The sequence below is a fragment of the Sebastes fasciatus genome, chromosome 22 (assembly GCF_043250625.1).
Source record: "Sebastes fasciatus isolate fSebFas1 chromosome 22, fSebFas1.pri, whole genome shotgun sequence".
In the NCBI taxonomy this organism is placed as follows: domain Eukaryota; kingdom Metazoa; phylum Chordata; class Actinopteri; order Perciformes; family Sebastidae; genus Sebastes; species Sebastes fasciatus.
In genome coordinates, this window is record NC_133816.1 from 24,320,220 (window position 1) to 24,347,802 (window position 27,583).

The window sequence follows — 27,583 nt, forward strand, 5'->3', positions numbered from 1 at the left end:
GTCCGGTATCGCTGCACAAGGCACCCTTTAATACTGGTATGAAACGCACCAGGCGTTCCATTAATGTGAACCCATCCACAGCAACAGTAACCGCTCTGAGAAAGTGCTCCGGCAGTGTGGTGACGTAGTTTAAAGAGCAAAAAGACACACAGCGGGTGCAGATTGGCCTTACAGGTTAATGCACTGTTCTGTAGTGCTGTTTGGTATTTTCTCTGTAGTAGTGGTAAAAACACAGCTAAGTATGTTTACTAAGAAAGTGTGAATCATCCATTCATTCAGTTATGTCATTGATTCTGGTTGTTGGCTTGACTAGACCCGCTTGACCTACTGAGCCACCGAGGTTGAGCTACTGGAGCCGACCGGAGGGGAAGCGGTGGTCGACCAATCAGAGACAGAGAAAGGTTTGGTTCAGAAAATAACCTGCACAGAAAGAGGAAGTCCTCGCCTACATAGAGAGCTGTATTTCATTCTCAGACAGTCAGCAGCTAAACAACATGGGGGTCACCGCTCTGTGCTTCAGACTGTGTGAGTACTGACTTTATTTATTCTTTTATCTACCTTTTACATCCTGTATATCTAACCGTCTGTCTGATATTCAACTTTGCTCCTTTGCTCATCCAGTGATGCTTGAATTCACTCTGCTGAACAGCTATACTCCGAAAAGTGGTGAGTAACAAATAGAAACTCCTAAAGATACCAAACATTTTGCATCATTCTGTCTATCTAAAGTCTGTATTTGTCTCTATGCTGTGATTTAAGTTCTTACAGTTATGTTTAATATTTTTGGAGAGGTTGAGTTTAATGAATTAATCTCCATGTCACTAGCAAATACCAGAATACATTTTGCAAAAAAAATCCCATTTTAATCTGCCACAAGGTGTAGACAGCTACTGTACAGTGGTTTTGTTGATTTTGTTTCCTGTCATAGTTCTGAATGTTTCTTTTGGACACTATAATTTCTTTCTCGGTTTCAGATGCAGCTTTTCTTCGTGTCACACCAAACAGACAGCAATACTTCGAACACAACTCTGTTTCTTTTGACTGTAAGGGATCTGATGGCTCGACTCATTTGAGAGTGATCAGGAATAACCAGGAATCTGATGTAGAATGTGATACTAAGACGCCAACAGGGTCCTGCACCATTAAGAGAGTTTATCGATCAGAAGGCGGAGAGTTCTGGTGTGAGACTGAAGGAGGAGAGAGGAGCAACAGTGTCAACATCTCCGTCACCGGTAGGTTTATAGCATCTCCAAAATCCACTGCATATCTATTTTAACCTGTCATTCAACTGATGATATGCATTGTTCTCAGATCAGATCAAGACAATCAGGTTTACCACGTGTTACCTGGAATTATTGAAGAAAACGTTTCCGTTTTCCTCTCACGCCTCCACGGTGAACGGAGAATCAAAAACCGGAGGAGAGTCTTGATGAATTGAAGTAAATGAGGGGTCATTTACAAACTCTCACACAACCTGTGCAGAATAATCCAAGTCTCACTTATCCGGTCGTAAGATCACTACTTCATAAAACACACACATCTTCACTAAAACCTGACTATTTAAAACACTATACGGCCAATATACTTCAGGCGAGTAGTGAGCATACGAATGGATCTTGGATTATTCTGCACAAGTTGTGTGAGAGTTAGTAAACTGATGTTTTCATGTAGTTCTGCTGTTGTTAAACGCCCCCCCCTCCCCCCCCATTTACTTCAATTCATCAAGACTTTTCTCCGTTTTTTGTTTCCCCGTTCACCGTGAACGCGTGAGAGGAGAGCAAAGGTTTCTTCAATAATTCAAGGTAGCACGGTCAAGTAACATTTTTATTCAATTTATATTTTTACAGAATCTTGCAAAATGTATAGGGAAATGTAAAAAACGTGGAGACAGATGTGTGTGAGGACTTTGTCTGGGATGCCTTCCTCTCTACCTGGAAGCACACTAGGAGTAGTAATACTTATAAATCCCCAAACTAATCTGTAACTTTAACCTAAACCAACCAGCTTCATGGCTTCTATTATTAGGGCTGTCTGTCACTGTGTTAAATTACTGCTTACTTGATTCAATCAGCGTTCTATTGTGAGTAATTCTAGTTGTGAGTTTGTACATAAAACTAACGTTTTACTGACATGTTGCTCAGCTGGAGATGTGATCCTGGAGATTCCTGCTCTTCCTGTGACGGAGGGAGATGATGTGACTCTGAGCTGCAGAAGTAAGACGACTCCGTCCTCCAACCTCCCGGCCGGTTTCTACAAAGGTGGCCAACCCGTGCAGAGCAGTTCATCCAGGGAGATGACCATCCACAATGTTTCCAAGTCTGATGAAGGCGTCTACAACTGCCGCATCTCTCGAGTTGGAGATTCACCAGGAAGCTGGCTGGCTGTCAGAGGTCAGACAGAACAGTGTTACAAAACAACATATAGACGAGTTGTATATGAGCAAATTGATGTCACCTCTACTTTGACAAATGTAGTTGTTTGAAGCTTAATATAAATTCAGTATGGCTGTTTTTTAAAGGAATGTGCCTGCCAGTGTCGTAAACATTGTGATCATTGTGATGTGATGTTATCAATATTTATATTTTGCAACTTTCTCACGTTTAAAAAAATTTACATTTACAGTTAAAGTTCCATACGTAGTGTTATTTGTAATGTTACAGCAAATACCGTTTCTCCTACCATCTCTCCAACATCATCTCACGAAGAGCTCCTCTCCGAAAACGACGACTCCGACGACTCCGACTCCGACTCCGACTCCGACTCCGATGGCCCTCAGCTCCTCATCCTGCTGCCGGTCGTCGTCGTCACCATTTTAATAGCGGTTGTGATGCTGGTGGAGGGAGTCCTTCATATGAGGATACACAGAGGTACAGAGAAGTTAACTTCATCACCGTAATATGATATGTATCAATAACGAACCACTTAAACAAGAAAGCAACCGTGTAAATCAGTTCCAAGGAGGTCAAATAATCAGCTGAACTGAACATAACTAAATGCTGCCTTCAACAAGCTCAAGCCATCAGATGTTTTAGGTTATGAGTTTTAAATTAGAGCCGTGGCTGTGAGAAACCCAAAAACTATTGCTGCGTTGAAGCAGCCGTTACTTCATATATATATTATTATATATTGTTATATATTGTATTGATGGTTACTAAACAGTTCAAAACAGACATATTAAACAAGTAATTTCCTGTGTATCACATGATGTTTCCCAGAAAGAGCTACAAATATAAAATCAAACAAAATATTATAAGACGGATTAAAATGTGATTTTCAACTTTCCCTTAGCCTATAACCTTTGAGGATATCATGTTACATGCTTGTGTAACTTCATGTTGGTCAATTTATTTTGACTTGTTTTCCATTATTTTTACTTAAAATGGAAGGAAACCGCTTAAAGAAACTATACTAGTGTAACTATACAATAATCTAATGTTGTGGGGAAAAGCACCCGGACTAACCAACAAATGTACTGAGCTATATCCTGCCTTCCTTTATATCTATTTTAACACACTTGTGTTTGTAGTATTCTTTGATATGTAACAGTTTTACACAGTTGTTGATAGTCGGTTGATAAATATTTTACACTTTTTGAAATATTAAACTTTAAATGTCTTTTCTGTGTTTCTGTTGATCGAAACATTTTTGCTTTTCTATCCGTCAGTTTCCTCAAATACGTCAACAGCAGCATCACTCTCAGACGAGGACAATCATGATGTGACGACTGTAGTTGTTTATAACAACTTTGTAAGTAAACTCCAACACATTCATTTCTTTATTTCTTTATTTTTTAACTTAATGACTAAAGAATTAAAACTAAATGTGTTTTCTGTGTCAGTCTATGGAGAGGACGCTGCAGAGGATCTAGACGACGTGACGTATGCAGTCGTCGTCACAAAACCCAGAAAAAACAAAGGTAACCTGATGTAAGGAACACAGCAAGACTTTAATGGATTACTTATATATTTATTGTTTTATATTTGATAAGCACATGTACACTTTGAGAGACACAGGGTATATATCATCTTTAAGAAGGTTAACCACAGAGAAAATGAAAATAATAACAAGAGTTCCTGTTCCTCATGTTGGACGTGACAGTTGAGGTGTCGGAGACAGCAGCACCGATGATGATGTGGTTTATTTTTACATTTTCTCAGTGTGTGGTTCACTGGGTGTTTTATTTTAGACACTGCAGATGCTGCTGATAATTTGAGCCTCCATCTCGAGTCCAACTACAGCAGAAAACCACAAACTGATGAAGGTGAGGGGTCCTTTTCACCCCTTCAGTCTATTAACAGTATTTATAATTAACCGTGTGTCTCTTGCTTTCTGATGTTTCTCTCCTTCAGATGATGACGATGATGAATCCTCACTTCAACCTGTTTACTCTACTTTGACGATAAGTAAAACTCCACATGATCTCCAACAGGGTTCGTATGTTATTCACATGCAGGTGGACAATTTCACATATTTTCTAAGAAGCTGATCACACACAACACAACTACAGACATTTCAACATCACATCTGTATCTGGTTTAAGGTCCACATGTAGAATTCACCCGTTAGTGAGTTAAGGTTGTTTTGACTATTATTTTGTTTATTTTGTTTATTTTTACTATTTTTGTTTAATTTTGAATATTATTTTGTTTGTTTGATTATTATGAGTTAAGATTATTCTGACTATTTTGACTTATGTTGATTTATACTTTATTTATTTTGACAATTATTTTATTTATTTAGATTATTTTGTTTATTTTGACAGTTGTTTTATGTTTTACCATTTTACTATCATGTGAATAAAGAATTTTTTTTAATATTTTGACCATTATTTTATTTATGTCGATGACTAATATTTTGACAGGTATCGTTACATCCTGCGTTATTTTGACCCCAACAAAGTGACTGCTACTCTGACCTCACTAACATGTACATTTACAATTCATTCAAAGTATTTACAGTATTGTAAAAGATGCATGGTGTGATAAATGGACATTTTTGGAGCATTAACTCACTTCATATTTTTATTCATGGTTTGAAAATGTAAAAAAAAAAAAAACAGAAGTTAATGGCCTCTCAGTGTAGCACACCTCAGAATAGGATAGTACTTACTGTATTCTTTGAAGGTGACAGGTGTGAAACGGTCTTTTAAACAACAAGAGGTTACCATGGCAAAGTATGAATGTGAATTTATTTATATCATTCTATAAAACTAAAGAAAAATATGATCAGTTTCCTCAAAGACGCCAACAGCAGCGTCACGCTCAGACGAGGACAGTCATAATGGTGAGGACTGTAGTTGTTTATAACAACTTTGTAAGTAAACTCCAACACATTCATTTCTTTATTTCTTTATTTTTTAACTTAATGACTAAAGAATTAAAACTAAATGTGTTTTCTGTGTCAGTCTATGGAGAGGACGCTGCAGAGGATCTAGACGACGTGACGTATGCAGTCGTCGTCACAAAACCCAGAAAAAACAAAGGTAACCTGATGTAAGGAACACGGCAAGACTTTAATGGATTACTTATATATTTATTGTTTTATATTTTATAAGCACATGTACACTTTGAGAGACACAGCGTATATATCATCTTTAAGAAGGTTAACCACAGAGAAAATGAAAATAACGAGAAGAGTTCCTGTCCCTCATGTTCGAGGTGACAGTTGAGGTGTCGGAGACAGCAGCACCGATGATGATGTGGATTATTTTTACATTTTCTCAGTGTGTGGCTCACTGGGTGTTTTATTTAAGACACTGCAGACGCTGCTGATAATTTGAGCCTCCATCTCAAGTCCAACTACAGCAGAAAACCACAAACTGATGAAGGTGAGGGGTCCTTTTCACCCCTTCAGTCTATTAACAGTATTTATAATTAACCGTGTGTCTCTTGCTTTCTGATGTTTCTCTCCTTCAGATGATGACGATGATGAATCCTCACTTCAACCTGTTTACTCTACTTTGACGATGAGTAAAACTCCACAAGATCTCCAACAGGGTTCGTTTGTTATTCACATGCAGGTGGACAATTTCACATATTTTCTAAGAAGCTGCTCACACACAACACAACTACAGACATTTCAACATCACATCTGTATCTGGTTTAAGGTCCACATGTAGAACTCACCTGGGAGTTAAGGTTGTTTTGACTATTATTGAGTTAAGGTTTTACTGACTGTTATTTTGTTTATTTTGACTATTTTTTTGTTTGTTTGATTATTATGAGTTAAGATTATTCTGACTATTTTGACTTATGTTGACTAATACTTTATTTATTTTGACAATTATTTTATTTATTTAGATTATTTTGTTTATTTTGACAGTTGTTGTTTTATGTTTTACCATTTTACGATCATGTGAATTAAGAATATTTTTTAATATTTTGACCATTATTTTGTTTATGTCGATGACTATCATTACATCCTGGGTTATTTTGACCCCAACAAAGTGACTGCTACTCTGACCTCACTAACATGTACATTTACAATTAATTCAGAGTATTTATAGTAATTGTAAAAGATGCATGGTGTGATAAATGGACATTTTTGGAGCATCAACTCACTTCATATTTTATTCACGGTTTGAAAATGTTAAAAAAAAAAAACAGAAGTTAATGGCCTCTCAGTGTGGCACACCTCAGAATAGTATAGCGCTTTAGATGTGTGTATTCTTTGAAGGTGAAAGGTGTGAAACGGTCTTTAAAACAACAAGAGATTACCATGGCAAAGTATAAATGTGAATTTATTTATATCATTCTATAAAACAAAAGAAAAATATGATCAGATTTATTGTGTATTAACATGAATTGTACTTATTTCTAAAGCAGAATCCGGATTATTAAACTCCGCAGCGACTCCGAGGTCCACAGCAGCCGAACACTCAGAGCAGGATCTTCTCTACGCTCCGGTCCTGAAGGTAATGACACTCACAGCAGCAACTTCCTCTTAATCTCACTAATCACTCTTTTATGGTGATGTTGAACTCTCCACACTACAACTGTACGACATGTATGCTCCTTTAAATGTGAACTCAAGTGGTGTGTGTCAAAATCAGCCAAGAACACAGAATATATTACGGTGTGGTGCAGATACTGGTCCAGACTATAGTTGAGAGAGATGAGGGTGTTAAAAACTGTTACTGATATGCTGCAGCGTTGATGAGTAGACAAGTTGCAGGTGTGCAGCTAATAACAGGTGAATCAGCTCTGCAGCAATCAGAGAGACAGGAGAAACCGACAGAATTCAGACAGCTTAATGAAGCTCCCCTCTTTAAGATGTAGTGTATAAATACAGCGGCAAGCTTTTCGACCAACTTCCCTCTCTCCAAAGGAAACTGTCTTAACATTTCATAACCATGGTTTCACATCAAGCAGCAACTGTTATACAAAACGCTAATAATTAATAAGCTAAATAAGAAACCGTGTGGGGAGAGAGGTGGCAGGTGTATTGCCAAGATTATTTTTTACATACAAGGAATCTGGTGTTTTGGTGCATAAACAAGAATCACAGAATAGAAAATTACAATATATATATATATATATATATCTGTTTAAAATGAAAGCTTGGCAAGAATATGAAAAGATATATTCTAGGGGATGTGCCAAGGTTCACAGTATTAAGAATAAAAACAGTTTGCAATATACAGAGAAACTAATATAAAACTGACTCACGTGCTCCATTGGTGGCATGGAGAGCTGGAGACACAAAAAGAAACGGTCGTGACAATATTAGTGTTAATCAGTAAATGTTGTCTTCCATAGAAGAGATGAAGGTTTGCAGGACACCGAAGCCTCGAAGACGCCGACCTGGAGTGACGACATCTCTAGTCAACTGAATGACTTGAGGCTGAGCTCTACAATTTATTTTATTTGCTAAACTGTTGAAACACACATCTGTGGTTTCACTTACTTCACTCAGTGACCCAGTTAGAGGCCACACAGAGCAGAGACATCTGACTGAAGAAGACTCCGTGTTAATGTGTGAACGAGAAGAAGAAACATTAATAATGTTGAATTTGCAGCTTTGTGTTCAACGGATTTGTGTTGTTTTTTTAACTCAGCAACAAAAGCATGTTATCCAATAATCAGCCAGCAGCTACATGAAACCGTTCATATCTCAACATGTTGTATTTGTGTCTTCTGTTCACTCTGTAAAAAGTCATTAACTTATAAATATAGCTACACTTTCCATTTACACTTGCACTTTGTGAAGCTTTAAACTGAATTCAAAACAAAAGATGGCAGATTTTGTATATTAGAAATAAAGAGAGTATAGTGTTTGTGCATTTATTAGTCCTGTTTTAACTGTTCATCTGGACGATGTGATCAGTCAGTACAGCAACAGTTTACTTTTATTGCGGTGTAACAGTGAAACCTCGTCGTTCTATCTGCTCTGTTCACACGTCTGTTTATCAGAAGCAGCTTTTTCATGCCCTCACTGTGGTCGACCACCAGCATGATGCTGTCACATCAGTCCGACTTGAAGCCACACTGATGCATTTATTTGGTCTCTATAATAAACTCGGGGAGTCTTCTTCTAAATTGGCCCATTTTTAGTTTCTAAAAGTAAACTTTTAAGTGTACTTTAAGTGTAAGAACAGTCAACTTTGAGTAGACAACTAGTTTACATCCGAGTTGTATTTTGTACTGCAACTACACTATGAACTAAACAAGTGAATAGGTATACGGTTAGTTTAATAGTTATATTAAACTTGTAGCCCACTTTTTAGTTTATGAAAGTACAAGTAATATTGACATATTACCCTGTCCTATTGGAAATGTATGCCAAAATGTCAGTACGTCAGTTAGACTGACAGCTATGTAGATATTAGTATTTATCATATTCAAAAACCTCCTGTTTCAGACTAAAAGAGCTATCATAAATCATATTATATCATACAGTATAAGAGCATGCAGGTTAAAATAATAATAATAAAATAATAATAACATGACAGACAGTCTTGTATTTAGGTTTTATTGAAGCTCTCACACTGGTAACTCATCACCAGTATGGATAATAACTCTCACTCTGCCTTCTGCTGTAAAACCAAACACCATCATCATCTGTCTCATCAACACGTCTCTTCTTCCATAGAGAACTGTTATTGCTCAAATATACTGAAAGAGTTTATTAATCAGAATTATTTTGAACTTGCTGAGAATACAGACACAGCTCTCTGAATGTGTTTGATCCCATTTACATGTGATAACAATCAGACAATAAACACAACGGAGAAGAGAATTAATGAAGCTTATGGAAGGAATGCAGGGAGGCTGTGAAAGACGAAGCAACAATGAAAGGAGGAGAGAAGAAGACCTTATCTTTAAGTATCAACAAAGAGAGTTTAACACCAGTGACCAACACAGTAGTAGAGATAACGCTCTGAAAGAGAGTGATGGAGAGAACTGGAGTTGATATACTGCAGTGTTGATGAGTAGATTGATTACAGGTGTGCAGCGTTTGACAGGTGATAACATATATCCTGAGCATATCCATCTCCCCGATCCTCAGAAACTGACTTATTCATGTGGGGAGAAAAATCAATGTGCAACATTAGCTGCTAAATACGATGACTGTTGTCGTATATTAAGACACAACACAAGCTCTGAACATGTTTTTCATTGATTACATATATAAATGAGTGTGTTTTTAAAGTGTGTTTGTTATATTGTCATTATCTATTTAGTTATTTTGTATAAATTATTCAATAAGAACTGCAGGACAGACGGAGATCTTTGGGTTTATTTCATAAAGGACATACAGTATCATCACACTGATGCAACATATTACAAACTGGTAATAAAAAGACAATTTAGAAGTTTAACATGATGCTGAAAAGATAAATAAAAAAGCTCTAAATGACATTTCTTGTTGTCAGTGCAGTCACAGCCTCCTCCACAACATCTTTATTTACAATGAACTCAGACCATGAAACATCATAACATCCAAAATTATGAATACAAAAACATCATGCACTCTTAGTTTTCAATAATAATTAAAGCAACTGGTTGCATTTGGTTTGTAAGACAGTTCAAATATTGTTGACTCTACAACTAAAAACAACTCAAACAAGGAGAACATATATTTCATTAGGGCTGTCAGTCGATTCAAATCTAGTTAATCGTGATTAATCGCAAATTAATCACACATTTTGTATCAGTTCAGAGTGTCCCTTAAAGGGAGATTTGTCAAGTATTTAATCCTCTTATCAACATGGGAGTGGACAAATATGCTGCTTTATACAAATGTATGTATATATTTATTATTGGAAATCAATTAACAAAATAAAACAATGACAGATATTGATCCAGAAACCCTCACAGGTACTGCATTTAGCATAAAAAATACTATGATTTGCTCCAAACTGCATGTGATGATCATAAAGTGGGCATGTCTGTAAAGGGGAGACTCGTGGGTACCCATAGAACCCATTTACATTCACTGATCTGGAGGTCAGAGGTCAAGGGACCCCTTTGGAAATGGACATGACAGATTTTCCTCCCCAACTTTTCTCTAACTGGAGCTTCCTCTCATTGTCCTCTGGCTCCTCCAGCGGCAGTTTAATTTGATCTGTATTCTTTCTTTATCTATAGTTTTGTATCGTCAGCGCTCTGTTGTTGGTCTGTTTCTACCCCCGTCACATGCTGAAGATCTGGGATGCCACTTGAATAACTAGCTTCATCTCCTCTGGTGTTCGGATGATGCTCTTCTTCTGCCACATTTTTATTTCTGTCACTTCTTCTTCTGTCTTCTCTTTCCACATGCTGCTCTTGATGTTGCTGTATCATTAATGTCTGCCTGATTCAGCTGCTTCTCTGGCTGACCATTAATACGTTGCTTTTCATGTGTTTCTCCCTCTGTTTTCTGTGTCTCTTCCTCTGTATTCTCCACATCACTGTGTGCTTGTGCTGTCGGGGGCTGGTCAGATGTTGTGTTTCCTTTCCTGGATGTCATACCGTCCTCTCCATCTCTGCTGTCGGGACTCTTCTATGGCTGTTTTTCAGTTGGCCGATCTGTTTTTGGTGAACATGGACGTTCTGTTTCAGTGTTTTTCTTGTCCTCAGTGTTTCTCTCTGCTCCTGCCTGGAGTTCATCTCTTTGTGTGTCTCCCTCATTTGAACCTTGATCTGCTGGTTCATTATTTGTAGATTCAGTGTCCTCGTCTTCATCTTTCTGAGATGGTCCATCCGCTGGAGACAGAGGTTTTGTGTTGTCCACTCCATCTTTCCTATCTCTATTATTATCTGTGTGTCCTTCTCTCTCTGTTGGACATGGAGTGGGGTCAATCTTCACCGTCTGTCCTCCTGTCTGGTCAAAATCATTATTTTCTTCATCAGTTGAATCCTGACCTGGAGTTTCTATACTTGTTGACTTGTTATCTTCCTCTTTGTTGTCCAAGTCATTCTTTGCTTCTTCTCCTGTCATGACATGTTGTTGTTGTCCATCTCCATCCATCAGATCGTCAGCTGCTCTTTCAGTATTTGGTTGCTCTGGTTGTGTTCTTCCATCTGTTGGACCTGGAGCTGGTATTTCTTCACTTATTGACTTGGCATTGTCATCCCTGTTGTCTGAATCATTCTTTGCCTTTCCTTCTGACCTAACCTGTTGTTGTTGTCCATCTCCATCCATCTGACCCTCAGCTGCTCTTTCAGTATTTGGTTGCTCTGGTTGCTCTGGTTGTGTTCCTCTCTCTGCTGGACCTGGAGCTGATGTTTCAGTATTTATAGACTTTGTTTCCTCTGGTTGTGTTTCTCCCTCTGCTAAAGTATTGTTAATTTCTCTTTCTGCCTTCTCCTGGTGTGTTTCCTCCTCTATCTGACATGAACGTCCTGTTTCTTCACTTAAACATTCAGCGCTATTATCTTCTTCCATCTTGACCTGATTCATCATTGTCTCTGTCTCTACTGTGAGTTTCTCTCTGCTGTCTGTTTCTCTTTCTATGAGAGACTCCTGTTCTGAATCATTATTTATAGAGTTGCTCTTCCTCTCTCCTCCTCCCCATGTTTCTTCATCCATATGGTGCTTCTTGGTCTCTGTGTGCAGAAACAGTAACAGAAAAGACGGACATTAGCTGCAAAAGCACAACAAGCGTATCAACAAGAAGCTAAAACATTGTTTGCATCAAAATGACTGAAAACAATGAACACCTCTAAATGATAATAATATGGAATGTGCTGTTAAAATGACTGCATAGAAATGATGTATTTCACCAAAACCAAAGGTGTAAAACCTCTTCCTTATGTCACTATAATGAGTAAAATTAGTATGTTTATACAATGGTTCATATGATATCTTGCGAAAAGTTATCCATCATTTTTCCTTCGATTGTCCAGCGTCAACTTTCCACTCCAGTCTTTTCAAAATAAACTTCCGTCTTCATAGGAAACAACTTTGTTAGGTTTAGGCAACAAAACTACTTAGTTAGGTTTAGGCAAAGATTGTCATCAAGTTACGCCCAACCGGAAGTGGCATTACTTAAGTACATAACAAAAACTACTTAGTTAGGTTTAGGGGAAAGATCGTGGTTTGATTTAAAATGACAACGGAGGGGATGTAACTTGCGTGACAAATAAATCAACGCTGACTTCTGGTTTCACACAGGACATGATCAGCGGTCTCCTGGGCGAAACTCTGGTGTTTTATGACCCACCAATCCCCCCCGACCTCCTCTATACGCTGTGTTTGGCGCTCTTTATACTCCCTGGTTTACAATTACGTGGATTACATATGAATTGTTTTTGTGGGATATATACGAATTACAGTGCGTTACTCTTCGTTGGTATAGCTACGAACGGTGTATGAGAACATCCTGAACCATCTCAGGGTTGTATTAAAAAACTCTTGACTTACTGGTTTTGTTTTGTCTCCATTTCCACACAACGAAGGCGACCACAAGAATAAACAAGATACCGACAACCAAACCAATGATGGTAGAAGCAGAAGACTTAGCACCAGACGAGTCCGTGAATAAATCATCTGAGAAGATAAAATACAGATTATTATTTAAAAATCATCAGTTTAAAGCTAAAACAGTGATCGGAAATATATAACTCATATCTACCTGGGATTTGGATGTGTGTCTCTCTGGTCTGGTTGGTGTTCTTCTGTTGGACTCTACAGGTGAAGCTGTTGCTGTGTCTCTTCTCCACAGTCACTCTGCTGCTGACAGTATAGAGGTCATCAGGACCTCTGACTGTCTCTGGAGGTCCAGCAGAGAGGAGGTTTCCCTCACCGTCCAGCCACAACACCTCAGTCTCTGGATACCAGCCTTCAGACTGACACTGTAACACTCCACTGCTGACTTTGGTTATCTTGATGACAGTGCCTGATACAGAGAAAAAGAGAAAAGCCAGAAAATAATGAAAATCAAGGGTTGAAATTGATGATTGAAAGAATGCATAATTTACAAAAAGGATGCTCCGTCAACAAGTATGTTCACTTACCGACAACGAGCTGAACACTAGAGTCTGTTTCTAACCCTGGACTGAAGCATCTGTACGTTCCCTCATCAGAGAGTTTCACTTTGGACAGCGTCAGTGACATGTCTCCCTGTTTCAGTCTGTCGATGGACGCCGATGTTCTTCCTTTGTAGGATGGATTCTGATCAACCAGTCGGTCTTCGCCGAACCGCCTCACGTGGACAAATCTGGGGTTCAGGTCAGGTCTCGACCACTCCAGCATCTGGTGAACGGCATCCGTGGCAGGTTTCACGTGGCATGGCAAAGTGATGTCATCACCGACTATTGTCACTATTGGCTGAGGTTGACCAGTCGCCTGAGACTGACCTTAGGTAGAAACATGAAGACAACATGCTCATCAAGAATCCAGAGATCACTGCGTTGTTTTCCAACATTAACATTGGGAATTGAAATTGAAGTGCAGGTTAAAGCTTCATCATTTTTCCATGCATGATGTTGTTCAGGGTTGAGAAAAGACAGAACAAGAATAGACGAAAGAGCAACACCGAAGCAATGTCTACAATATGCTTTAAGCTAATGCTAACATCAACATGCTAACATGCTGGTGCTAAGCAGATATACCTAGTGTGTCTCAATTTGCGTACTTCCGTACTTACACTTGCTATTTTTAGCGCATATGTGCGTTCACACTGAGAAGTAGGACAAAATGCAGTGCACTACGAGTACCCCGGATGTTGTATTCATAACGCTGGACACTTCTGGTCGCCATCTTTGCTACGTAGCGGATGGGGAGGGGCCACCAACCTGTTTCAAACTTGTGAAAATGGCGGGCGAGGAAGCTGCAGCGGTTGCGATTAAAACTACGAACACCAAACTATACAAATTTTAGTTATACATGTGCTTTACTGTAGTCAAATAGAAGCCATTATTGGGTTAATGTACCCGTCTGATTTGAATTACTGCCGTTACGGACGTCGTTGACTGTCATCGGCTGATCTACCATGTGCAATTTGAGACAACTCTACCCTGTTGAAATACACGCACTACACAAATAAGTACATAGTGTGCACAGTGTACGACATGGAAGTGAATTGAGACACAGCTAATGTTTACCATGTGCATCATCTTACAACCATCTTGCTTGTTAGAACAAACCATAGTGCAGCTGAGGCTGATGGTAATGTTTTTAGTTCTGCAGGTATTTGGTCATAAACCAAAGTATTGGACACATTGAAAAATTGACCTGATGATGGCGCTAGACGAAAAGTCAGAAGATCATCAAAGTAATTACAATTCACATTCATGTTTTTACAAAGTTTGTGCAAATCTTTCAAATAAATGTAAAGATATCTCCTAGGTTAAGTGACAACTTTGACCGGCTGGTGGCGCAAGATGAAAAATCAGAGGATCACCAATGTCTTTAGGATGCATCCTTTGGGCACCATGGGTATCTGTACCAAATGTCATGGCAATCCATCCAATAGTTGTTGAGATATTTTAGTCTGGACAAAAATGGTGGACCAATCGACGGGCCAATAGACTGACATTGCCATCTCTAATGCTGCTGGCACCGCTAAAAACACAACTCTGAAAACACAATTTGTTTGCAACAAATAATTACAGTATGTATTCAACACTGGACTAGAGACATCTATAAGCCAGCAGTACTTCAATTAACTCTGCACAACGTTAATGATAAACCAACATTATGATCCCGACATTATTGAGGTCAGCCTTTATCTAACTGACCTGCCAAAGTCAAACAAGCCATATCAGTCAAACAAACACAAGGGACCCTTTCACTTTCATTTTTACCACAGAGTTTTTCTGAGGTGACAATATTTTTGCATTCAAGGCAGCGCTGCCTGGCAATGATTGTTCGCATAGTGCATAGTAAAAAGCAAAGCAGCATATCTTTAATGTTGTAAATGATTTACAATGATTTAGTGGGTACAAAGTCTCAGCCCGAGAAAGTCTAAAGGCAGTGTTGTATCCATATAAATCCAAATGCAAAAGATGAAACATTAAAGTTATTTTTTAAAAGTAAAGGCACAGTCCTGATGGGAAGGTAATGCCATGGCGCTGGCTTACATCATGCACAGTACAATCTCAGTACAATACAGAGCACTCAACATGCATGTCTTTAACCTGCAGTGGTGGTATCCATTAAAATACAAATGTTATGATCATCTGCTCTGATTATTATAGTATTTGTGGAACAGCAGTTGTCCATAAATTAATAGCATTTATAAGTATAATTTTATGTGTGCAATCTAATGCAATCCAAAACAACCACTCTCCTATAAAGCAGCTTTAAAAAAAATGTAATGTTCAGTTCCTTACCAAAAAGAAGTTTATTCAAGTGTGCTATAAGTATACTTCTATTCAATTTAAAATAAGAGAGTATACTTTCAGTTTACTTTTTATGTACTTATTAGAAATATACTTAACAAAAGGATTTTCAAGTTTACTTAGCTTATACTGACAAGTATACAAAAAAATCGAAGTATACTTGGCTTATACGGACAAGTATACAGACAAATCTAAGTATACTTGGCTTATACTGACAAGTATACAGAAATGTTTATGTATACTTGGCTTATACTGACAAGTATACAGAAAAGTCTTAAGTATACTTGGATAATACTGACAAGTATACAGACAAATCTAAGTATACTTGGCTTATACTGACAAGTATACAGAAATGTTTATGTATACTTGGCTTATACTGACAAGTATACAGAAAAGTCTAAGTATACTTAGCTTATATTTGTACTTTCTTAAACATATATCATTGGCTAAGTACAATCAGTATACGTATAGTGTACTCAAAGTTTACTATTCTTACACTTAAAGTATACATAAAAGTATACTTTTATAAACTAAAAAGTGGGACAATTTAGTCCCAAGAAGTACTGAAGTACTGTACTTTTAATTATAATACTAGTACATCTAGTACATTCTATCTTTTTCGTAGGTGCAAATTAAACTTTATAACTGAGGTCGTATAGGTTTGTATGCATTGCATTTTATTGACATTGTTTTGTCCACCCTAATTAGCACATACATGAGGTAGTAGTCCATTAAATTCTACAATAATGCGCTTTATCATCATATTTATGTATACGTTACCTCCGTGGGAGTGTGTTAGGAGAAGGAAGGCAACAGCGTGATGGAAAATCAAAGAGCTGAGTTGAGATTTACAGGACAGTCTGGCCATCTGGTCAGGCATCATGCAGAGCTAGGGATTAAAGTAAACCGAAAACTAAATTCACATGTGGACAAAAATGGTTTGATATTCTGGAAAGAATAAACATATTGATCTCTTAAAACATTCGGAAATTAGGTTGCTATTACCTAACTCATTCCTTTGAAGATATACAACATGATGAAGAAGTTTAAAAGACATTTTCAGAACATTTTTGAGTGCATAAGTCCGTCTGCTCGGGCTGTGAAAAATGAGTCATGTTCCATAGAAAAACCAACTGTGACGACAAACTTGCTTTCATTTCGAGAAAGTTGAAGAATCCTCTGAATTAAAAAATCAAATCTTAGCAGCAAAATGATTTCTTACCTTTTGCATGTTTTCTCAGTCGGCGAGCTGCACTGGGTCCAAAGTCTTTAAAACAAATACAGTATACGGCGCCTGCTCAGTCTTATCTACTGCAGTCCCTCCGCTCAGCCTATTAGATCCAAGTCTGCATTACCTGTTGTAAAAAACGTTGATGTATTAATAGTTTCATATACCCAGACCTCCAAGTGTTCAGAAAACCACTTCAATTTGATGGAAAAGCCTCGAAAACAGCAACTCTTACAAAAAAGTAGTATATTTCAAGTTTCTTTAATGAAGCAAAATTAAGTTAAGTTCAAATATATTTCTAAAGTATATTTTATGTTTTAGGTATACTAATATCAGTGTACTAGTACTATACTTTTAAGTGTACTACTTCAATAATTCTTGGGACTAAATTGGCCCACTTTTTAGTTTATAAAAGTGTACTTTTAAGTGTACTTTTTAAGTGTAAGAATAATAAACATTGAGTACACAACTAGTTTACACCTAAATTGTATTTTGTACTGCAACTATATTATAAGTATACTGATAGTTTTCTAGTTATATACTTGTAGCCCATGTTTTAGTTTATGAAAGTACACTTTAAAGTATACTCTCAGTAAACTACTCGTTTAATAGTTTTTATACTGCAAGTATCCCACTTTTTAGCAGAGATTCCAGCCTGCTGCTCAAGAATACTTAATTATACTTTTCTTAAGTGTATCTCCATCAAAGATTAAGTAAAAGTAGGCTTATAAGAATAGTAAACTTTGAGTACACACCTAGTCTAACATGTATGTTGTACTGCAACTATATTATGAGGTGAACTTATAGGTATGCTGTTAGTGTACTAGTTATATACTTGTAGCCCAAGTCTTTTTAGTTTATGAACGTACACTTTGAAGTATGCTCTCAGTAAACTACTAGTTTATTAGTTTTTACTGCAAGTATACTTGTAAGTTTTCTTTAACTTATAATACTTAGCCAATGATTTTTGCATTACATGAACAGACTTTTGCTATTCAACTTAATATTTTGTGAAGAGATTAAAAAAGAAAAATGTGGACAAAGGATGCAAAAACGAAGACAATTCTTCAAGATTTTAAGTAAATTAATATCAAAACATATGTTTTCAAACTCTCACACCCTCTAACAGGCTACTCCTATAAAAAAAAAAGCACAAGCCAAATATACTTAGACTTTGCTGTACACTTGTCAGTAGAACCCAAGTATATTTAAGTATAATTTTGTTAAGTATATCTCTGACAAGTACATAAAAAGTAAATTGCCAAACCAGTGACTATAAATGTCTCCCTGCCGGAGGCTTTAGCTGATCTTTCAGTTAATATGTTACATACAAATAAGAAGATGAACTTTGATCCAGTTGTCAGGGAGCTAGTAACTACTACTCTATCATAAAATACTACACATAATAAAATCTGAAGCGAATGCAACTGGAGCATTGACAACATGCAATATGTTATAAAGCGTGAGGGAGATGACAGGTCTGCAGGGGGCAGAGTGGGACTTCTTATTCATGTGCACACCATCTACCTCAGATAAATGGAGCTCAACAGCTCAAACAGGAAGATACTAGACTCTTTTACCACTCACTCACATGCAAAGTTGAACTCTAGCTCTTTTCCCTCTTTCTTCCCTCGTATTAAATCAGTGAAACTTTGGTTTGAATCATCCAATCAGGTTGCTTAATTTTTAGAAATACTACCAGCATGGCTCTAATATCTGACAAGTATGCAGGAAAGTCTACTTGGCTTATACTGACAAGTATACAGAAAAGTTTAAATACAGTTGGATCATACTGACAAATATACAGAAAAGTCTACTTGGCTCATACTGACAAGTATACAGAGAAGTCTAAGTACACTTGGCTCATAGTGAAAAATGTACAGAAAAGTCTAAGTATGCTTGGCTCATACTGAAAAATATACAGAAAAGTCTTAGTATATTTACTACTTAAACTTAATCTTTTGATAAAAATACACTTAAGAAAAGTATGATTAAGTATTCTTGAGTAGCAGACTCGAATCTCTGCTAAAAAGTGGGCTACAAGTGTACTTGCAGTATAAAAAGTATTAAACTAGTAGTTAACGGAGAGTATACTTTAAAGTGCACTTTCTAGAGTGTATAGAGCACACTACAAGTGATTTTTTTATGTACCTTTTGCCCAAATATAAGATCACTTGAAGTATTTTTAAAGCTAGAGCTGCAGCCTGCTTAACCCCGGAAATAATGTGCACAGGAAGAGGAAGTTCTCAACTGCATCATTCTGTATTTAGCTTTGATTCAGTCTGACGCTCAGACAGTCAGCAGCAAGACATCATGGAGGTTACAGCTCTCTGCTTCAGACTGAGTGAGTACTGCATTTGTCTTCTTTCTCCGTGCCTTGTTCCTCTATATAAATAACAGTAAACAAGATATTAACAATGGTAACATATATTTAGAGATAAATTACTAAGTTATCCCTTTTTATTGTGTGGTATCTGGATACATAAAAGCATCTATTTACACAACTCTCCTCTTTTGACTCTCCAGTGATGAATGTGTTGATGCTGCTGGTTGCATATGTTCAGCAAAGTTATTCTAAGCCACCTGGTAAGTAGTAGTTGTTCCCAACCCGAACCCAAATATCTGAACCCTAAAACCTGAACCCTAACTCTAAAGCCAGCTTGATATAACACCTGAATAACAAATATCATCTCAAGTTTGTGGTTTGGGTTTCAAGAAGTTTAAATCTGCTTTTTTCTGCAAAAGGAAGAGAAAAAATAAAGTCTGAGTGCGTTGACCCGGAATTCGCTATTATGCCGATGACACTCCGCTAATGTAACAGTAGAACCTGGCAACTCTGGCCGTATTTCTGCACCTAAATATCAGTAAATGTGAGCTCAGTTTATTTGATCCATAGTCAAAAACCTGTGGCTTAAAACCTGAGAGTGCTGTTTGACTGTTGTAGAAAGTTGTCATCTCATTTCTTTGGATTTATTTTATTCCTTTAAATGATGCCGAAGCAATAATTGTCTCTTTCAACTACGATTGGTCCAAAATGTAACAGCAGGTTTTTTAACGAGTTCAAGTTTTACAACCACACCTCTGTCCAAAGGTTTCTTCAGTGGCTAAAGGGTACATTTTCAAATCAATTTAACATTTTTGTTCAAGAATAACCTGGTATCTAGCTATCCATACTACATTTATGAACTTCTAAAACCCTATGAGTCGGATCACAACCTGGGTTCATCTGTTCAGGGTCTCCTCCCTGGCCTTGCAACTCCTTACCTGAAAAAGATTTCCTTTTTTTATTACAGTATGTACCTGGTGTATTTCTGGGAACCAAGTTCTTCATTTATGTTGTTCTCTGTCTGTCTCAGATGCAGCTTTTCGTATCGTTCCAAACCGACTGCAGCTCTTTGAATACGGGTCTGTCTATTTTACCTGTGAGGGGGTCAATGCCTCAGCTGGTTGGAAAGTGAGGAACATCAACCAATCCTTTCCAAAATGTTCAAATGGCACAGTGACCTGCACCATTGACTATGCCTTTACATCAGACAGTGGAGAATACTGGTGTGAAGGTGGAAGAGGACAGAGAAGCAACACTGTCAACATCACTGTCACTGGTAGGTTGATTGCAGATTTCAACTCTAAACTTGCATATCAATGACAAAAATATTACCTCCAAAGTATTGTGTTTATTGCACTTCTGCTTCCAAACATGTTGTAATGTTGTTCAGCTGGCTCAGTGATCCTGGAGAGTCCTGTCCTTCCTGTGATGGAGGGAGACGATGTGACTCTGAGCTGCAGAAACAAGAAGACTTCCTCAAACCTCACAGCTGTATTCTATAAAGATGGCCACCTCATCAGGAGCAACTCTACAGGAAACATGACCATCCACAGTGTTTCAAAATCTGATGAAGGACTCTACAAGTGTAACATCTCTGGAGCCGGAGGATCACCACAGAGCTGGCTGGCTATCAGAGGTGAGACAATATTTTGCTATTTTAATGCAGACACTGATGGTTAGTTTGAGTTAACTTCTATAATCTCCTGAACACCACGCTCTCTGGGCAAGTGGTTTTGTCAGCACAAACTCATGTAATGCAGCCAAACACCGAACTCACAGATCTTTATTTTAAATTCTAGAAGAGAAGTATATTGGCCCAGTGAAACAATTTGAGGACTCAAACACACAACGCGCAGACAACACAGGTAAGATAAAAGCAAAGTTTACTAGGTTGTTGATCATAATAGTGTTTAGCAAAAGGCACGCAGTCAGAGCAGGCAACCAAATAATCTAAATTGGCAGTCTTACTACGAACTAGTCCATTTCAAGCAGATTAAAAAAGAGAGTTGAAAAGATGTAGAAAATTATGAACCACAAAATTTTCAAAGACATCAAATATGTCCGGAATAAATTTTGGGGAAATGTGTATAAAATGATTGTTTTGTGAAATGATTGGTTAGGTTTAGGCAACAAGAGTACTTGGTTAAGGTTATAAAAAAGATCACAGTTTGTGTTCAATAATAATGTAACAACACAACGACGTGACGTAACGACGTGACGTAACGGCGTGACGTAACGGCGTGACGTAACGGCGTGACGTAAAGATGTAATGTAACAATGTAACATAACATAACAACGTAATGTAACAACATAATGTAACAACATTACGTAACAACCTACGGTAACAACCTAACAACGCAATAAAATCAATACAGTTAGTTTTAGGAAAGAAAAACTACATGTAACGTATCAACGTAACGTAATGTAACAACGTAAATAAAAACATGACATAACATAACAACGTAACGTAACTTAACAACCTAACGTAACAACCTAACCTAACGTAACGTAACAACCTAACGTAACAACCTAACGTATCAACCTAACGTAACACCCTAACGTAACAACCTAACGTTGCTCCCTATCGTAACACCCTAACATAACAACCTAACATAACAAGGTAACGTAACAACCTATCGTAACAACCTAACGTAACAACTTAACCTAATGTAACGTAAAAACCCAACATAACAACTTAACGTAACAACCTAACCTAACGTAACGTAACAACCTAACGTAACGACCTAATGTAACAACCTAACATAACAACCTAACATAACAACCTAACATAACAACCTAATGTAACACCCTAACGTAACAACCAAACGTAACAAGCTAACGTAACAAGGTAGCGTAACAAGGTAACGCAACAAGGTAACGCAACAAGGTAACGTAACAAGGTAACGCAACAAGGTAACGTAACAACCTAGCCTAACAACCTAGCATAAGAACCTAACGTAACAACGCAATAAAACAAATACAGTTAGTTTTAGGAAAGAAAAACTACGTGATTGGGTTTAAAACGACACTGAATGGTGTGTCTCTTTTTGTTTGTCTCTTTTTGTAACAATGTAATGTAACAACGTAACGTAACAACGTAACGTAACAACGTAACGTAACAACGTAACGTAACAACGTAACATAACAATGTAACGTAACAACATAACAACGTAACGTAACGTAACGTTATGTAACGTAACGTAACGTAACGTAACGTAACGTAACGTAACGTAACAACTTAAACTACGTCACTTGCTGTGACCGAATGTGACCTGAATGCAATGCATATCCCATATCCAACAATTTTTCCTGGCGACTTTAAAATTTGTTGCATAAAGCGGCAATGTGCAAGTTGTTACCAGTAAGGGGCAGAACAATTCCAACAAAAACTCATACCTGCAGTATTGTATCGACTTTTTTTAAAATTAAACTACTTTCTGTCATCTTTCCAGCATCTGACAAAGACATTAATTTTTCCCGGTATTACTACATCCTGCTTTGGACCGTTGTCACTGTCATATTGTTCCTGCAGCTGCTGGTGATGGGACTACTTTACTGGAAGAAACAGCTAGGTACTAAAATTATACTACGGTTTGGTGATTCTCGTGATTGACTCAGACTTCAGCAGGTCATATCGGCGGTCGCTAATCAACGTTAATATCATGACAGTCTGTACTTGTACTTTGTTAAGGAGGTAAAAGATGCATCACTCTGTAACAAGCACGGGTCGAGTGTTTTTGTAGTTGTGAAAAAAAAATTGTTTGTTGAATTTAGAAGACATCAACTGTTGTTTCAGTGTATCAGAAATATATTTCTAAAAATCACAAATTGCGTTGCATTAACGCTTCAACTTTGATAGCCACAACGTAAATATAAGTATCACATCGGACTCAGTATCAGCAGATACTCAATATTTAAGGACTCACATCAGGATCAAAACTTGACCTGGACACCCCTAATTGGAAGATATTTATATATTATGAAACACTTCAACAGGCAAACAATCACCTGATGTTGTCCACTGTTTCACCTCCTTATAAGATTAGTCCACCTGAAGTAAAACAAGTTGGGTTGAATTCAGTGAAATTGTTAAATTTAACATTTAACATATGTAGAAACAAGTTATATTTTCAGTATATATCTGTGTATGTCTGCCTACCTACCTTACTTGATAATAAACATTTTCCTTTATTTTTCAGTCTTATTAGAGGCAAAGCTGAATGATCCAAAGAAGGACCTGTATACTGTCATCAAAAAATACAAGAAGAAGAAGAAGAAGAAAGGTAATTTAATGCACTTTGAAGTAACGTGTTAAGTTAGTCATGTGTCTGCATTCAAAGGTCAAACAACAGTAACTAGATGTCACTTTGGGGGTTGTGACCAGAAATGTTTGATGAGAACTTCTGTTTCACACTTTCACATCAGCTAAATATGTCATACATGGTGTTTTGTTTTAGACGCTGCAGATAATTTAAGCCTCGGACTCGACACAAACCACAGACAGAAAAACGATAAGATGGGCCCCTCACGTCTGCAGCAAGACAAGAGTAGCATTCTGATAACCAACCTGTGTTTATATTAGGGCTGTCAAAGTTAACACAATAATAACACCTTAACACAAATTTATTTTAACGCCATTCATTTCTTTAACGCTGACACACTAACAGCATGTTGTGATTTGAGCATATTGTTTTATGCTAAGTGCAGTACCTGTGAGGGTTTCTGGACAATATCTGTCATTGTTTTGTGTTGTTCATTGATTTCCAATAATAAATATATACATACATTTGCATAAAACAGCATATTTTCCCACTCCCATGTTGATAAGAGTATTAAATACTTGAAAAATCTCCCTTTAAGGTACATTTTGAACAGATAAAAAAAGGGCGATTGATTTGCGATTAATTGTGATTAAATATTCTAATTGATTGACAGCCCTAATGTTTATATGAAGGATTAAAATGTGAATGTGATGTTGATTTGACTGTTTTCTTGACTGTGTCTCTTTTTCAGATCAGGATGAACCTTTTCCTCAATCTTTTAACTCCACGTTCGCTGTCAATGACACTTCGGCAGCTCTCCAAAATGGTTACCATGTTTTTCAATTATTTAGGACCATCCAGTAGATTACATTAATTTGTCAAGACAGTACCTTCACACATTACCAACATTGTTGAAAGAGTGTCTTTGAACTTTGGGCATTTACCTATTTAGTTTTTTGTCAAAACAAAAGTGTCTTAGAAATGTTAACAGAACATACTTTATGTAGAACCCGGTCTCACTGGAAGGCGTCTAAATACCACAACATTACACAGACTTTCCGTGTGTCATTTGTACACCATGTATCCTGTACTGACTGCAATGTAAACACATCCGCTAATAAATGCTACAGTAAGACTTAATGACGTAGAAAAAAAGAGAGAAAGACCTTATGGTGGATGGGTCCAACAAACATCGGACTTTTAACCTGTCACGTGACGATTGTCTGTGTTTTTTTTGTGACGTGTTTCCCGTAGTTGTGTTACAATGTTTCTGTATGTATTTTACTTAGTTTACATACTTATTTGAAGGTTTTCTTGCCTAAACCTAACTGCGGACGTTTGCATTGCGTACAAATGACGCGCAAAAAGCAGCGTACAATTGACACGTGTAATGGCTAAAATGCATACTCATGACACTCGTGACGATATAAGTAATTTTCGTAACATTGACATGGTGTTTGCACGATATTGATGACACAGTCTCACGGCAGTTTGTGAAATAGTCACAAAATTGAATCTATTTGATTTGTGTACACTGACACGAATTTCCCTTTTTTTCGTGATGCTCAGCACGACTTTCAACAACACTTGACGCACGTGTCATTTTTATCTCCAGTCTTTTCAAAATAAAACTACTTAGTTACGTTCAGGAAAGGATCGTGGTTTGGGATAAAATAACTGGAAGTGTCTTAACTTAAGTACAGAAGTTACGTGACAAATCAATGTTGATTCGTGGTTTCAAGAAATTTGTGCCTATGTACCCAAATCAATACATTACAATTTCGTGCCTATTTCACGAACTGCAGTGCGACTGGGCTGATATTGACACACCATTGCCTTTGCTCAGGGTGAGAGACAAAGTAATGGGATAGAGACAATGATGGAAAATAAAGGATAACTTTTGAATTTTTGGTTACTTTGATGAACAATTCAAACAAAAGGCTGAGATGGTTTTATTTGTGTCCATATTTCCAGAACCAGGAGTATCCAGCTTCACAGTGACCGCGGACCTACCGACTGATGAGGATGCCGAATATGAATTCATCCAGGAGGTAGGACTGACAGTAACACTGGCCTTTTATATATCTTCAATCAAAATTTGACCAAACATTTTTCACGAGATCTTTATATTACTAACAAATAAGTGCAAGGAAGACAGAGAAGGTAACTTGATGCTCCAACACATTCTCACTCGCAACTCACGCTGATGCTTGTTCAGTGCCGCTATACGCTTCGAACTATGACACAATAGGTAACCTTCTATTGTCAGTTTTGGACGTGTCAGGGACACCAGGTCAGTTTCTGCTCGTTACATGCATAGTGTCTTTTCAAATTAAACTTCCAACATAGGTTTACTTTAGGTTTACTTTAGGTTTACTTACGCAGTGGATAGCACCATTATAGCAGTGATGCCATGCACAGAGACGCCACTGAATTCATTCAGCAACTCCTTGACTACAACTGAGCCAAAGCAGATATAAATAACACAAAGCACATAGATTCTACAAAGGTTTTAGTCAGGATAGGACTAGGAGAACTCTACATTTGGCACACTTGGATACCCAAAGTGTGCCAAATGGGTTTTCTACCTCTTGAAAGGGAATCTGGCTCTAAAATACTCCTGATATCCACTACAGGAGGCTATGTGCACACAACGGAGCCTTTGGTCATGATGTTTACCCTGTGCATCATCACATTCTACCATTGTGCACAGTATAACATCCATCCTGGTGCGTCTCATATGGACACTAAAAGGTGCCTCAGTGAATCGGTATCAGACCCCGAGGGCCACTGAGCAAGCGTCAGTATCTGAAGAGTACGGGTTGGATGCTCGGTGTGACATTAAAGCCTCTATCCTCTAGCTTTGACTAGTTTGATTAGTTTACGTTTGTGCGGGTAGTTTCAGGGAACTTTGTACGGAGCATGTTCCATGACGGACACAAAAACGCCATTGCACGTGGCCAGTAAGTCAGCATCAATGCAGGCTTGCTGTTGGAGGGTTTTATGACTCACTTTGGAAATGCCCAGGAGGCGATTCTGCATTGTCAGTCACCCTATCGTACAGCATACAGGGTGTAGACAGAGCATGTACTATCCACCAGATGGTAGCATAAGCAGAATTAATATCCTGGGTGTAGTTACTCTTTAAAATATTATCTTGTGCATGAATATGTTTCATCTGTGTGTTACAGATCGATGAGGAAGAGACCCCTAACTGAAGGAGATGGAGGACTGATTACATCATGCTACATGTGCATCTTTACCAAATAGAAGTTTATTCAAGTGTGCTATCAGTATACTTATTTTAACTTAAAATAAGAGCGTTCACCTTTAATGTACTTATCAGAGATATACTTCAGTGTTACGATTCTGTTTTAGTTTTTGTTGTTTTTTGTTTTTTTGTGTTTGCTCTCCCCCTCCTGTTCTCTCTTTTCCTCCTGGCAGGGCATGTGTGTGGCTCCTCCCAGGGCAGCAACGAGGCACACCGGGTCTTCATTCAGATAATCAACCCCTCCATAAAAGCCCGGTCTTCACTCCACTACTTCGCCAGATAATTCCGTCTCGTTCGGTAGTGCACCGCGTACCTTCTCTAGTGTTTTTACATCTTACTTTTTTTCCTAGTGTCTCTCGTGACATCTCGACTTACCTGTGTGTTTTTCCTGTACTAAGGTTTCCTGTGTGCCTTGTTGCTGCTCAGCCTCCGTGTTCTCCGGTGGCTGAGATATTCCATGTGCTCAGGCCTGGTGTCCGTTCTCGCCTCGCCACGGGCCTGCCAGCCCCCTGCCACCCTGCCATCCTGCCTGCGTTTTTTCTTCCTGGTTGGAAAATAAACTCTGTTTTCATTTTTACGTACCCTCTGCTTCTGGGGTCCAAACAAAACTAAAACATAACACTTAGCTATTATAAAAGAGTGTGAGAGTTTGTAAACTGATGTTTTGATATGAATTTACTTTGATTCATCAAGAATTTTCTACGTTTTTGGATTCTTTGTTCACCGCGG

General features: G+C 37.8%; 2 protein-coding genes and 1 long non-coding RNA gene across 3 annotated transcripts; 2 read left to right on the forward strand and 1 right to left on the reverse strand.

The window, feature by feature from the left end:
• Positions 1 to 2,706: 2,706 nt before the first annotated feature.
• On the forward strand, positions 2,707 to 5,499 carry LOC141760443 (uncharacterized). Its single transcript, XR_012592366.1, has 3 exons — positions 2,707 to 2,867; positions 5,230 to 5,283; positions 5,405 to 5,499. It is a non-coding gene; the product is annotated as an uncharacterized LOC141760443 (long non-coding RNA).
• A 4,224-nt stretch (positions 5,500 to 9,723) lies between these two features.
• Positions 9,724 to 17,103, reverse strand: LOC141760462 (uncharacterized). Its single transcript, XM_074623313.1, has 6 exons — positions 16,990 to 17,103; positions 16,548 to 16,656; positions 13,440 to 13,781; positions 13,058 to 13,321; positions 12,847 to 12,972; positions 9,724 to 12,029 (listed from the first exon to the last, which is right to left on the reverse strand). Exons 1-6 carry the CDS (start codon positions 16,996 to 16,998, stop codon positions 10,984 to 10,986), a joined length of 1,896 nt encoding a protein of 631 aa, XP_074479414.1. The 5' UTR covers positions 16,999 to 17,103; the 3' UTR covers positions 9,724 to 10,983.
• Positions 17,104 to 19,238: 2,135 nt separating this feature from the next.
• Positions 19,239 to 27,159, forward strand: LOC141760464 (low affinity immunoglobulin gamma Fc region receptor III-A-like). Its single transcript, XM_074623315.1, has 10 exons — positions 19,239 to 19,339; positions 19,522 to 19,581; positions 20,352 to 20,597; positions 20,712 to 20,957; positions 21,121 to 21,186; positions 22,774 to 22,893; positions 23,521 to 23,604; positions 24,335 to 24,409; positions 25,558 to 25,634; positions 26,775 to 27,159. The coding sequence occupies exons 1-10, from the start codon at positions 19,309 to 19,311 to the stop codon at positions 26,799 to 26,801; spliced, it is 1,032 nt and encodes a 343-aa protein (XP_074479416.1). The 5' UTR covers positions 19,239 to 19,308; the 3' UTR covers positions 26,802 to 27,159.
• Positions 27,160 to 27,583: the final 424 nt, after the last annotated feature.